The 15,336-nt window shown below is 32.4% G+C and overlaps 1 protein-coding gene across 28 annotated transcripts in view; it reads left to right on the plus strand.

The window, feature by feature from the left end:
* Window positions 1–15,336, plus strand: part of CEP170 (centrosomal protein 170) — a 177,441-nt gene that overhangs the window by 85,332 nt on the left and 76,773 nt on the right. For 24 of the 28 annotated variants that reach the window (XM_007481532.3, XM_056814151.1, XM_056814153.1 and 21 more), the window contains 2 exons: window positions 1,127–1,261; window positions 10,235–10,714. In XM_007481532.3, coding sequence (XP_007481594.1) covers window positions 1,127–1,261; window positions 10,235–10,714 — 615 coding nt within the window. The remainder of the gene's footprint in view (window positions 1–1,126; window positions 1,262–10,234; window positions 10,715–15,336) is intronic. The other 4 variants (XM_007481538.3, XM_056814167.1, XM_056814169.1 and 1 more) reach the window with 1 other exon arrangement.

Below are 15,336 nucleotides of genomic sequence, written 5' to 3' on the forward strand. Positions count from 1 at the left end.
ACCTTTTATAGAACATGTATATCTTATGATATGCAATGTAAACTGAATCAAAATTATTTTTTTACTTTTTTATTTTATTTTTATAGAAATTATTTTTTTTAAAAAACGACTGAACTTTTAGTATATCCAGAATTTATTATTTTATTAGCAGGTGTTATACAGCTTTTATATTTCATATGATAAGATAAGATCAATTATAGTAACTGGTAAATAGGAAATATAGAACAGGAAGATTTCTTTTGTTTAAAACTCAGGCTCTGTGGAAGTTGTTTTATTGAAATAGTAAACATTTATTAAGTGCCTACTGTGTGCCAAGAATTTCGCTAAACTCTGGGATACAAGGGCAGAAAAGACAGTCCCTGCTGTCAAAGAGCTCAGAGTATAATATTGGGAGATAATATGCAAACAATCACAATCTATATTCAGGATAAGTTGGAAGTGAGGAAGAAAAGGAATGCACTGCATCAAGAAGTATGGCGGGGGGCGGAGGGGAAGTAAGGTATAAAGGGATTAGAAATGCCAGTAGGTAGGACTATAAACATCAGAGGATTTTACAGATGATCCTGGAGATGATTGGGAACCAGTGGAGTTTATTAAGTATGGAAAATAGCATTATTCCACCACCACTGGGGAAATCACTTATGTAGCAAATGGAAGATGGAGTGATGTACATAGAGATCCATAACCCAGGGAGACCAACCAGAAGGCTGTTGCGATAGGCCAGTCATGGGATAATGAAGACTTGTTCCAGGATGGTAAGAGGAGAATTATTAAAACATTGTCACCTTGATTCGACTAAATTGGCAGGTTAAAGTTTTTTTGTTATGGTGTCTCATCCATAAGTCTCTTAAAAATCCTTGTAGGCTGGTGTACTCAGATTAGCAGATGGTATTATTTAACTGCTTGCCACTTTGAGAACAAGGAGAACAGAATTTCCAAATATTTGACCATACTCACATTAAATAAAGTCTGTTCAAAATAGGAAATACAATTTACTAAATCATAGCTTTATTTTGCCTTTAAATAAAGTAACCAAGCACTATTACTGTTTTACAGTAGGTGCACTTTTAATTTATTTTTTTCTGTTTAGACAAAATAGTTAAATTTCTTCAAAATATATCTCTAGATCTTTCTGCTGTGCCCCGTGGTACTCCATTATATGGGCAGCCTTCTTGGTGGGGTGATGAAGAGGCTGATGAAGAAAATGCTTTCAAACAAGATGGGAAACCTGAAGAAAAAATAAATGACACTGGAGCTTCAGGTAAAAATCTCTAGTTGGGTTATATTTTATGATTATGTGTGTCTGCTATAATACCTAAAATGTAGAAGTAGATGTTAATATAAATTGTAAGAAAAAATGCTTGTGCAGTTTTATTTAAATTCAAATTTCAGACTGGTTCACCATCATTATCCTTTAATTTTGGTTTCTTAGATGATCTCGTTGTAAGCTAGAGAATCAAAAATATTTTAAGTATTCTGTGCTTGGCAATCATATAAAAGCACAGTTGGGTTTTTTTAAAGCACTATTGTACTCCAGCCCTGTAAAATTGAAGCATATTTGCAATTCAGGTATATTTTACAATCTAAACAGCCAGCTGGTCATTAAGAATTTTAGAGATATATAAAAGGTTAGCTGTGGTTAAAAATAATGTAATATTTTAATCATCTAAATATGACTTAATTTTCATGTTGCATTCATAATTAAGAATACTAGTTCAATTTTCTATGAAATGTTCCGTTGTCCTTTGTAATGGATGAGTATTTGTTTGGAAATTTCAAGATTTCTCTAAAATCAAAAGACAACTGAAAAAAGAGGAGGAGAAAATGGGAAATTAATTGATTAAATGCTGGCCTTTTAAAGAAATTTTAAATTAATCAATTGAAATTGCTATCATCCAGAGATAGCTAAGTGGCCCAGTGAATTGAGAGCCAGGAACAGAGTCGAGGTCCTGGGTTTCACATTTTATTACCTCAGATACTTCCTATATCCCTGGGCAAGTCACTTCACCCCCAATGCCTATCCCTTACCACTCTTTTGCCTTGGAATCAATACACAGTATTGATTCTAAAACAATGTAAAGGCTTAAAAAAAAAGAAGAAAAGAAATTGATATCTTCCAAATGCAAAGAACAAAAAGAAACTTTTTTTGTGTGTATTTCCATGTTCAAAAACAAGCATATGTCATATTTTCTAATAATCTTTGTATATTATACTCAGGAGCCTAATTTGAATTCTAGTAAATGGTTCTGAAACCTTTTTGCTTTGACTGTGCATATTTGTTTCAAGGATTTTGCTTTTCTTTTTCAGTTTTGGGTTTGGGGATGGATGAGAAGGAGAGAAAATAAATGCTTGTTAATTGAATAAAATAAAATTTAATTTAAAAAAGCATCTCTCATCTTGGTCCTGGAGGACAGGTGACAAACTATGTTTTCCTTCTCTTACTAGGTAAAGGGAAAGATTAGATACATAGATGTGATCAATCACTATATTTGGAAGTTTTGCATAACTTTTTTGTTCCTTAGGGATGGGGTGTACTAAATTAAATAATGACCATGCTATTAAAAAAAGTTATCAATGCTACCTTTAAAAAAATTATTTATACCTCTGTGGTGGAATATGGGTGAGGAAAGAGGTTCAAGTAGATACTAAACTGGTATAGGACGAGAAAACTATATATATATAGGTCCAGAAACTTTTATCAAAGGAAAATTTGTGGTTAGGGCAGTAGGAGGGAGTAAAGCAGAAGAAAACCAAAGTTCTGGAACCAGGAAGTCAAGTGGTGGGATCAGAATTTACCATTTTCTCAATTATTACTTTATAGCAGTAACTATCTTATATTTCTTTTGTACCTATAGTATATAGTACCAGGGTAAGCACATATCTGGTGGTTACTAAACTCTTGCTGATTGAATGATTATTTGAAAACATAACATTGGGTTTTTTTTGACAGAACCTCAAAAAAATTTTGATTTGTTGTTTTTGTCTAGCAATTAACATTTTTGCAGAAATGTCTAAGGAATTTACAACCATTTACTAAGTAACTGTGGAATTTTTTTGTTTACCTTTACTTGTAAGGCTTCATTTCAGGGAATATTGTTAATCACAATATTGTTATACTTATAGTAACCTATTTCATATGTAGTCTAAAATTATTATATAACTGCACAATAAAATCCTTTAAGAAATGTGTGCCAGAGTTAATATGTTTATCTATTTAAAGGTATTGTAGGCAGCTAGGTGGTACAGTGGATAGAAGGCCTATCCTAAAGTTAGGAAGACCTGATTTCAAATCCAGATTCAGACATTCACTAGATGTGTGACCTTGAACAAGTCTCTAACCCTCTTTTTGCCTCAGTTTCCTAATCTATAAAATGTGGATAATAAAAGCACCTATTTCCCAGGGCTGCTGTGAGAAACAAATGAGATGATAATTATAAATGCTTAGCACAATGCCTGACAATATATTAAGCACTATGTATATGTTTTATTATTGTCCTTTAATTTGGAGTTATGAATTCTTGAATTAATTGTGCGTGTTAGTCCAAGTCTGATTATTACCACAGAAGAAAGATTTAAGTGATTTAAGTTCGTTTAAGCATATTTATTTTAATTTGTTTATACCAAAAAACTTCATAGCATTTGAGGTTGTATTGCAGTTATGTTAGTGGAAACATTTCTGAAATGAGTTATATACTTCCTGTTACTTTAATTGAAGATTACTCAATTTTATTTTTTTCTTCATAATTCAGTCAGAAAACCAGAAGAGAAAAGAAAGTAGCAGGTAAATGGCTTTCTTTAAAGAAGATAAAGGAATTGGTAGCATTTTATGGGGGATTTGGTCATCTCTAGTCAAATCAACAAGCAGAATTATGTGCCAGCTACTATGCTCAGTGCTGGACTACTGTGCTTATGATAAGCATGTTTAGATACATCATTGGAACACAGCTGTGACTTATGCCCAACATCAGTTGTACAAGGTGAAAAGATTAAGAAATCCTATGAGGAACTTGGTAGAACTCTACAGATTAAATCAGCATGTATACATCATCATCTGAATATAAAAATAGATATGGGGTCAGACAGCAAAATATATGATGAAAAGTATGGTTTAAGAGGAAGAAATGAAAAGATGTTATCTTGTAGACTTAGAACTCATATCTATATCTGATTAATACATTCTTTGAGAAAAGATTCAGCAAGTACTGAACATGGACAAAAACTGAGATTAATTTTTAACAGGCTGAAACAATTCCACTAATGTGAAAATCTCTCCTAAATAATCTATCCATACAGTCAAACCACTAACTCATTAAACCAAACAAAACAAGTAAATCAAAATTTGTAAAATAAAAATGAGAAAAGCTTGTGATTTGCCATTAAAACAACTCTGACTTATATAAACAAGTTATCAAGGTTTTTTTTAAAGATGAAAAAGTAAAGAACTTTGATCATTGTTGAGTGCAAACTCATTTTAACTCAATATATTTAGCTACCCCTAAACTGTGCTTCTCTTTTAGCCACCTTCTAGAAAATCTAGGCCCTCCTAGCCATTTTGCTATGTGCTTTGTCCTTGTGTGGATACATTTCCCCTCACCACAGCCACACCTCTCTTTTGAGTTTGCTGAGAAAGTAATTATTGAAATCAATGTAATCTTTCTACTGGAAAGGGTATGGCAATCAACTTCTCTATGGCTCTATTAATAATGCTTTTGACTCTCCAGTTTTGACTCTTCCTTTTCCACTACTCTTTATGTGTTGTTTCACCCTTACAAAACTCTTTGTTGTTTAGTTCTCACTTTTATATTCATATGTCTATGTATGTTTTTATATTTATGTTTGTGCTCTAGGCACAGATATTGACATAGAGAGGTGCTTAATGAATGCTTTTTTAGTCATTTTTTTTAACCATTTCCTAAAGAAGTTTAACAGGTATAACTCTGTTGCAGTGTTGAAAACAAAATGCCTAGTCGATGAAAAGTTGATCTCCTTGCTAGAAAAAGAGAAAGCGGTGAAGGACAAAATAGTGTAGATTAACTTTTTGTGTAAAATCTTACATTGAAAGATGGTGGAAGATTATGAGAAGTATTTCCTCATAAAATAGAGAATAACCATGGAAGGAAAATAAGTTTAAAGAAAGCTTAATAAGAAATCAAGCTAAACAGTGTCATCCCATGAACATTTAAAGATGAAACTGGAAGGATAATGAAAAAATATGTAAAGAATTTTTAAACTCTCTTCACCACTAAGGACAGTGGCGTCTTCAGATTTTTATATTGTATCATCACAGGCCCAGATGAGCTGCTGGAAGAGGTGGATATTAGACTGAGAGGAAAAAAAAGATGGGAAAAGCAACTGAACAAGAATGGAGGTACATATTAGAGATGATTTTGAGTGCTTCAAAGCATTAATTCTCTGGATAACTTTTCTTTCAAGCACTGAAGAGTAGGGAGACATTTTAGACTTTATTACTGAAAAGAAGATGATCTAGAAAATATCAGTAACCACCATCCTATTTGCCCATTTTCCCAGTCACCACAAAAAGTGTATACAAATGATCTTCAGGCCATCAAATGCATCTTTGTTGAAGGTATCAGGAATGAGCTGCAGCTAGGAGTTGAAAGCAGTATTCCACAATGAATCACATTTTTATAATTGCACAATACTATAAGGTACAGAAAATACAAAAACTCAATTATTGTTCAATGACTATTAAAAAAGGCATTTGACTCAATCAAGAAAACTAAACCTTGAAGAGTCTTTTCCAACTAGAAATTACCCATACATGTATATAAAAATAATTTTAAAAATCTTCGAGAGATATTACAACAGATAATTTTGTAGTAGTCATCAGTTATTAATATCAAGATATCAACAGAGAGACAAATATTCAGCAAAGGTATTCACTGCTATCATGTTGGAAATTAGAACTAAAAGAGGAATTTCTGTGTATTGGTGTTAAGGCCCCTTCATATAGTCCTTTTTCTAGGTGACATAGTGCTATTTGCATCAATCCCCAGGATATAGCAGAATTTTCTAAGATCACTTCATGTATCTAAGCTTTTCTAAGCTTTAACTTCTTCATCTATAAAATGAGAATAGTAGTGTTTTTACAGCTTACTTCACAAAGTTGTTTTGAGAATCAAATAAGAATATATTTTAAATATTTTGAAACTATAGAGAGCTTCATAGATGGGTATAGAGGTAGAACTTGGACTTGTTATTTCATTAATAATGGGAATTTCCAGATGAAGAAACTTATTCTAACAATTTAGGTCAGTACCTTTTCTGGAATTTCTAGTCTTAGGGAATTGCCTAAAGTATAAGTTTAAGTGAAATATTATTTATAATACCCATTGTAGTGCTCTTTCCATTCTATCACATACATGAACTTTGTAATGTCTCTTCTGGCTGTTTTCTGTATTTCTGCGAAACTACTAGTTAAGTGTCTTCTAAATAAATCATACTATATGTTAAAGCTAATTTTTACTGTCCTTTGAAGAAAGGCAATATTGAGCCAGTTCAAATTTGACAACCTTTGAAAAGTTTGTTTATTAAAGAGCACTAGAGGAAAGAGACTTACTAGTATCCTCCAATCATCTCTCTCAGAAACAAGGAAGATCAAAAAGAAGCCAGCATCCTAATTTTTATAAGACAGTGGTTGACTTCATGAATCTAGCTGGCTAAAGTCAATCAATAAGCCTTTGTTAAGCTCTTACTATGTGCCAGACACTGTATTTAAGTGCTGGAAATAAAAAAAGAAGCAAAAAATAATCCCCACCCTCAAAGAGCATACATACACTCTAATTTTAGTGGTAATTGACACTCAATAGAAACCCCCATGGGTTTTTGTTTTTGTTTTTACTAAATTAGTGAATCAATTAATGCATGAATGTTGAAAATTGCCCTCTATTTCAAATCTTATAGGATTCTTAGTTTTCCATACCAGAGCTAATTCATTGATTCTGTCTGTCACCATAGTTCAGTAACTCCTTAGTAAGGAAAGGAAGAGATTGATTGATTCTCTTACTATTTAAATGAGTCAGACAGTAGCATCGTTAAAGAGCTAATCGCTACCCTCCTTCCTCAAATTTTACTTCCTAACCTCAGAACAAATAGTTCTATAAATGGTAATGACAAAATTGTTTTCTTACTAAAGTTTTGTTTTTCATTTGTTTTCAAAGGGGAAATAAAATTTAAATCTTATGAGCTTTAAAGCTATAATTATACTATTATAAATTGAGATTCATTAATAATTGAGTCAAATTCCCATTTGACTCTAGTTTAGTGTTAAATGTAATTTTTTATGCTGATTCTTTGCATGGTAGCATATCTACATATGTGCATATGGAATAAATTTAAAATAATTAGAATATTTTGATTAGTTAGAATACCAATATTCTGACTAAAGATGTTATGGGATGATGAGGATAATCTGAAATTGCCAAGGACTGGGGCCTTGGAACCTATGACAACAATGATCACATATAAGTTTCAATGTAGGCAAATCTCTGAGACTTATAACAAATACTATATATTCCTCTCACAGCTCTTTTGTAGCAAACTACAAGAGTCAAGACAAGTGCGCTTAAATCCGGATGGTATTATGGGGTTTTTTTGTGCCAACTATTGAACTTAAAATGTTAAGTAATTCAGTCATCATTTTTTGAGCACATACCTTGTGCCAGTCACTTGTGGGTACAAAGGGGAATAAAAACCCTGTCCTCATGGAGTATACATTCAAATTAATGTCTTGTTTTCTATACAAAAGACTACCAATTTGACTTAGCTAAGATTATAAGTCACTTAAGAAATTGAATAAGTATCATTAAATATGTAAATAAATTAATGAAATTTGCCTCAGAGAGTAGAGTTTAATGAACCTGGTGGGATCCAATGACATTTTTTGGTCTAGATCTTCTTTTATGTAAACATTTTTTCTTTGTTATAGAAACTCTTCCTATAGATGAAGTTCAGCAATTTTTTTGTACATTATGGTATTAACTAGTTGCCTAGAGTAATAAAAGGTTAAGTGACTTGCCCTAGATCAATAATATATGTTAGAAGCAGACTGTCATGGTGCTTCTTTTTTTATCCTTAGTGAAAATGTAATTGCCAATGAAATGTGTGTTCAACATTTCAGACAGTTAAATTTTCATATTAGTTTAAAAACAGTCTGTTTTTTAAAAACCACTATACCTAGGAAGTGTCCCCTGACCTAGAATCTTCCTAATAATCTGTAAATTTTCTTTTTGCTATCTTAATACTTTTAAATATTCTTTCATTATATTTATGAACAACTAAGAAAGCTTATTACTAATGGCTATCAGTTATGTTTGTTTTACTTTCCATTTGGAAATTTTTAATCTGCAGATTCTCTTTCTTTGAAATAAACCTTAATTTCTTCTCTAGTCTTTAAAATTGTTCACATATATAGCTTTTGGTTATCATTTTCTTGCTGCTTCATTCATCCACCTGTGATTTAAGTTCTATCCTATATCCAAAAGACATTAGTCTTTTGAATATTTTTTCTGAAGAAACAAATTCTAGCACTAATCATCAAGAATAGAATACTTCAAAAGCTAACTCAGAAGATCAATATTTTCTCATTTGGTGCTGAATGATGGAATTTATTTGAATCATAGATTTAAATTGGAAGTGACCTTACATATGATCCAGTCTACCTTTATTTTTTGAAGATGAGGAAACTGACTGCAACAGTTATGTAACTTAAACCAAGGTCCCAGATGTCATAAATTTTAGATCCTGGATTTGAACCCCAGGTATTCTGGTTCTAAATTCAGTATCTTTGGGGGCAGCTGAGTAACTCAATGTATTGAGAGCCAGGCCCAGAGATGGGAGGTCTTAGATTTAAATCTCACCTCAGACACTTCCCAGCTGTGTGACCCTGGGCAAGTCACTTGACCCCCATTGCCTAGTCCTTACCACTCTTCTGCCTTCAAACCAAGATACAGTATTGATTCCAAGATGGAAGGTAAGGGTTAAAAAAAAAAATTCTGCATACTTGTCAAGTTCTCCTGGTTGAAGAAAGATTGAAAATATTTTGTCTTTTCATTCCAAATTCTGTTTATAGGGTAAGGAAGAAGGGACAATAGGAGGGTGTATATCTATCTATCTATCTATCTTTCTATATATATATATATATATTTTTTTTTACCTTTTAAAAACTCCTTCAGGAGGCAGCTGGGTGGCTCAATGGATTGAGAGCCAGGCCTAGAGATGGGAGGTCACAAATATATTTATTCTTTACACTACTACTAGTAGAGCTACATTTTGTAATTCAGCTTTATTTTGAAATGGTGACAGCCATGCAAGCCTTTTCTGCTTTATGGAAGTATAACTTAGTTTTCTTTTTGGAAAATTAGCTAATTTATTTTTTTTGCTCTGTTTTTTTTTTTCACACCAATGCTTTGATTTTTTTGAACTACAGGCAAATGAATACATACTTAAGTGCTTTTATTCTGCTCTGATAGTACTGAATTAAAGTCTACTAAAGTGTTTCTTTAAATCAGTCTTTTTGAAAATACTAAAAACTTGTATCTCGATAATTTTCATATGACATTACCAAAGTGTAGTTCCTTCTTAATGATAAGGAAGAATGGTAAGTAGGGTAATTACTTTTAATGATAGATCATTTATACATTGGCTTCATGTTTTTCTTCTTATATGTACATCTTTTATCCTTTGAAGTTCTACTGAACTTGTATTTAACTGTGCATAAAAACATTTCATAAAGATCTCTACCACTCTTTATTATAAAGCTCATGCTTTTTTATACCATACCAAAACTTAAGCTATTGAGTAAGAGTCATCTAAATTGAAATCCAATTTTATTCCATTGCATTTTGATGAGTTCTAGTTCAGAGTTGAAAAAGGTATGGGATTCACTGTGAAATATCCATTCATTGTCTGTTTTTCTGACCTTCACCGTCTCATGCTTCCTTCTCAAAATTGAATATACTCTTACTTAAAAATGGACATAATGTAAGTTTTGATTCATTCACCCAATTTGTCATACCTAGAAGACAAGTTTCATCTTTCTTCAGTATTGTTTACTCTCCAGGATGAAAAACGCTTCTTGAATTCACCACCTCAGAACTCCTATACAAACTTTTCTTGTCTTTTGGTTTTTAGGGGCAAGAGGTCTTTACAGGATTCCCTGTAAATTCCCTGAAATTCCCCAATATTTTGAATTTTCTTTTATTTTTCTCATTAGGGTGCAGCATAAATGCCAAGCAAGTTGAGGAGCAATCAGCAACTGCAAATGAAGAAGTGCTTTATCCTTTCTGTAGGGAACCAAGTTATTTTGAAATCCCTACAAAAGAATTCCAACAACCATCACAAATAACAGAGAGCACCATTCATGAAATTCCAACAAAAGACATACAAAGCTCCCATGCAGCAGGTGCAGGGCATGCTTCATTTACCATTGAATTTGATGATAATGCCCCAGGCAAAGTAACTATTAGAGACCATGTGACAAAATTTACTCCCGATCAGCGCCACAAGTCAAAGAAGTCCTCTCCTTCAGGAACTCAAGACATTCCTGGGCTTCAGACTGGAATGATGGCACCAGAAAATAAAGTGGCTGACTGGCTGGCACAGAACAATCCTCCTCGAATGATTTGGGAAGGAACAGAGGAGGACTCCAAAAGTATTAAAAGTGATGTTCCAGTTTACTTGAAAAGGTTGAAAGGTAAAGTGAATTGATCCTTTCACTTCTTATCTTCTGGTAAAGAAAATTAAATGATCTTACAGTAAGCGTATTGTTGTGTGAATTATTATTTGGGTAGATTAAATTGTTCAAATAATTATAATTAACATCCAAAAAACAAACCACAGTCATGATCCAATGCTAAACTCTTCATTATAATGTGCCTTCATTTATTTTTTCCTTACTTTTTTCCAAAGGGGAAGTTAAAGGATGATTGGGGGGTGGGGCAGGACTGATCCTGTGACTTTATTGATATATACTAAGAAGGAAACTCCTTCCACTAATTCAGATCAGCAGGTCATTTGCAACTTGAAATGTTAGGGAGTTGCTGAAGGGAAATTAGAATTTAAGATAGTTGCCCAAAGTTACATATCATTAAGGGTCAGAAATAGGACTTTAATCCATATCTTAAGACTCTGAGACCAGCATTCTATCCACTGACCCATGCTGCCTATCCTGGACTTTCATTTTTCTGTGAAAGCTAGATTGTTGATGTTAATTGACTTTTATGTTATTAAACATACTTTGATATTTCCCATCAAAAGCAAAATATTTTATAGCAAATTATCATAGAAAACAGTCATAGTATTAAGTTGAAATGAAGGATTTAAGCAGAATTAAGGGGTACTGTGAGACTTTGAGAATCTAAATAAGTTGGATACAGACTAGGAATTCCATATTTATTAAAAAACCTGACAGTATTATTTACTTTTTTAAATTGATATTGTTATAAACCAGAGACTAATGCAAATATGTATATGCATATATATATTTATTTTGCATTAAACTTTTGAGCAGAGTCACATATTTGAATGCTTGTTTGTAAGATGCTTCTCATGTATTACAAATGTAACGCCTACTCAAAGATAGGTAAATTTTTACATCAGAAATGTAGCTGGACATCAGCCAAATAATGCAATTGATTCTTTCTTGGTTTTGCTACTTAAACTTTTACAAAGTAATAACCATTCAAGATTAACTAGAGATTTTCATTACTCTGCTTTTTTTTTCCTTCAAACCATATTTAAATGACCTGGGTTATTGGAAAGATAATATATCCTCTTAAAATAGATTGTATTTATTCTAATATATTTCAGTGTTTAGTAGACTATAATTTTACTTTCAATATTAAAGGAGATTAACCAGGACTCAAAATGTTTTCAGTTGGAATTCTGCCAGTTTGATGGAAGAATAGCAAGGCTTGTCATGGCCTTTTTTTTTCCACGTAAGAGTGGCACACTTCCCAGTCAAGTCAGCAAGCATTTATTAAGCATCTCTTATTTGCAAGGCACTGTGCTCAGCAATGAGGGTAGAAATAAGGGCAAAATTCACAGATATTTATCGAGTACTTACTATGTGCAAGAGCACTCTGGTAGGTGCTATTAGAGATACAACATTTACATAAGAATTGGTCACTGACCTCATCTTCTAATGAAAGCATGATACATATAAAAATACCTTACTCAGTACTTCATAAATGCATAAAAGAGAAACAAAAATTATGTACAGTCAGTGTGAGAAAAAGCATAAAAATATAAAATGCATGTCATTCAGAACTGTGTATTATTATAAGATAATTTGGTTCTCTTTTAAATTATTTTTACTGTCCGTCAGTGACCTGACCAATGACATGATATCTGTATTTTTGAGGCATAATTAAATAGAGGAATCCTGAAATAAAGTTCATAATCTTGAGTTTCATCCATCCAAAAAAGGCTAATTATGTTAAGCATCTCGGTTTTATGTTAGCATCAAAATATATAAATATATTTTAGAGGATTTTTCATCAAACTATGTTTTTAAAGTTTTAGCTTGTGTCCTAAAAAATTCACTTAGCTTTTACATCTTATTCCCTAATGACACTGACAAAATGAGCCGTTATTTTTCAGTTGTTTCTGATGCTTTGTGATCCCATTTAGAGTTTTCATGGCAAAGATACTGGAGTGGTTTGCCATTTCTCCAGATAATTTTATAAATGAGGAAGCTGAGGCAAACAAGGTTAAGTGACTTGCCCAGGATCACACAGCTAATGTCTGAGGCTTAGATTTGAACTCAGGATGAATAGTCTTCCTGACAGTAGCCCAGCATTCTATCTGCTGTGCCACTTAGCTGCCCCATATTTTATATGTGTTATAATGCTAAATACAAAAACATTATTGTCACTTTATTATCTCCGTTTCTTTTACCAAGTTTTCAAATTATTCTTTATTAGATCTTCAGTTTAGGAAGGAATAATTTAAAATGACTGCATTATGTAATTAGCTAGCATAAAAGCAATGTGAGACTAGAACTTAGGAGAGAGACTGAGTCTCAGTAAACATATAGATCTGTCATCTGCATAGAAATGATAATCATATATTTGGACAAGATCACCAAGAAAAAGGAATGTAAGGTAAGAATAGAAGAGGGTATAAAACAGCTTTGGGGTATACCCATAGGTAGGACTTATGGTTTGGATGAAGATCAAACAAAAGAGACTTGATGTTGAGTAAAAGGTACAAGGAGAACCCTGGGAGAATATCCAAAGGGAGATGGCACTTAACAGTGTGATTAATCATATTATATATTTTTGCTTTTTGATTCCAGATTACTTTTTGAATAGTCACTGTATTAAAGATGTCCATATTTGTTTCATAGCCTAAAACTTAGTTTTTATGAGGATGTTGAAGTCACTTTAAAGACATTAGAAAAATTTTGCATATTATTATTCCCTCTTTTATTAAACTTTTATTCATTTTCTTTGCCTCCCTATCTGTGATTTCCCATTGTTATTACTCTCTGTGTGTGTCCTTTCTTTCCCTGAGTTATCTTTTTACTTCTCCTGTGTACCATCTCTTTTCTACTTCTCTCATATCTGTTAAGTATTGTCAGTCACCAGTTTTCATAGTTTTGAGGAATTCTGAGCCTAACTGACCACTTTAATTCCAGCCTTCTATAAATATTTTTGTTTTCTTGAGCCTTCAAGAGTTACTTCTGAGGTTTTCATCATTGAAAATATATTATACCTAATTAGTCAACCACTAGAGGCAACTCATCTTCCAAGTTCAAACATGACCTCAGACATGTTCTAATTGTGTGACCCTGGAGAAGTCACTTAACTCTGTGTGCCTTACTACTTCATCTGTAAAATGAGCTGGAGAAGGAAATGGTACACCACTCTAGTATCTGCCAAGAAAACTTAAAATGGGGTCATAAAGAGTCTGGCTCAACTTAAATGACTGGACAGTAAGCCAACTACTATCCTAGGTTGTTTATAATACAAAGGAATTTGAATAAAAAGTTCAATTCTGGAAATTATGGACTACACTCATAATTTCATCAAAAGAGGCAATAATTTAAGCTTTGATTTGCTGCAGAGTTCTGCATAGAACCGCAATATCTTTTAATTTCACTATGATTTCACACTTATATGTGGTAGTTATTTCTTTATTCCTTTTGGCATATAACTCAGATTTAGGTCATGGGTATGCGTAGATCAGTGAAAAGTCTAACAGGCATAAAGTTTCACATCAGATCAGTAACAGAATAGGGAAGTATGACAGGTTATTTGTGACAGTTATTAACATGATATTTAAGATCCCTGTTAGAAATATCAACCTAGTATTTCAAGAAATACATTCTGATGATATCATAATCTATACAAAATGGACAGAAATGGATGCTCAAATTGATTTTTCTTAGTACAGTGCCATGTGATCAGAGGGTTCTTAGGTAAATAAATGTTCATATATTATGGGAACTTGGGTAATTTATAATCTTTCACTTAGGAAGTTAGATTTTTTATCAAAAAGATAGTCCAAAAATAACATTTTTAGAAAACTGTTTTTTAGTCATTATTCAGTTGCATCTGACTTTTTGTAACCCCTTTTGTTTAGCCATTTCCTTCTCCAGTTCATTTTACAGATGAGAAAACCTAGGCAAACAAGGTTAAATGACTTTCCCAGGGCCACAATAGGGTCTGATGCCAAATTGAATTTTGGGAAGATATCATTCCAACTCCAAGCCTGATGTCCTATCTACTATGTCATTAGCTGCCCCTATTTAGAGGATAAAGAATTGAAAAGTATTAATGCAAGGTTACTGAGTTTAAAAAAGTAAGGGAAAGGCTTAAATATTGAAGAATGGATTCAGTAAATGGTTACTTGAGGATGCTATATATTCAATCTTCTATAGTTGTTTTTATTTTTAGTTGAGAAATCAGTTTGCAGATTAGGAGTTATCATTTATGTTGTATTCATATAAATATCTCATTGTGATTTCTATCTATAAGAAAAAATAGTGATCTAAGTGAATTTGAAAACCAGTTAAGACATATTTTATAGAGTCACAGGATCTCGGCATTAAAAGGTTTTTAGTTCAGCCCATAACTACACAAGAAATCTCTAGACCCGTATATCTAACAAGTGGTCATTTAATCCTTACTTAGAGAATTTTACCAAGCAGAAGTCCACTACCTCCCAAAGCATCCTATTCTGAATTTGAATATGTGTTCATTATTAGACTATTTTGCCTAATATCAAGCCTAAATTTGACTTTTTAAAATTTATAACTATTACTCCAAATTTTTCTGTTTGGATCCCAGTGTAATCATTCTTCTGTAAACA

This window comes from Monodelphis domestica, chromosome 2, assembly GCF_027887165.1.
Source record: "Monodelphis domestica isolate mMonDom1 chromosome 2, mMonDom1.pri, whole genome shotgun sequence".
Lineage (NCBI taxonomy): Eukaryota > Metazoa > Chordata > Mammalia > Didelphimorphia > Didelphidae > Monodelphis > Monodelphis domestica.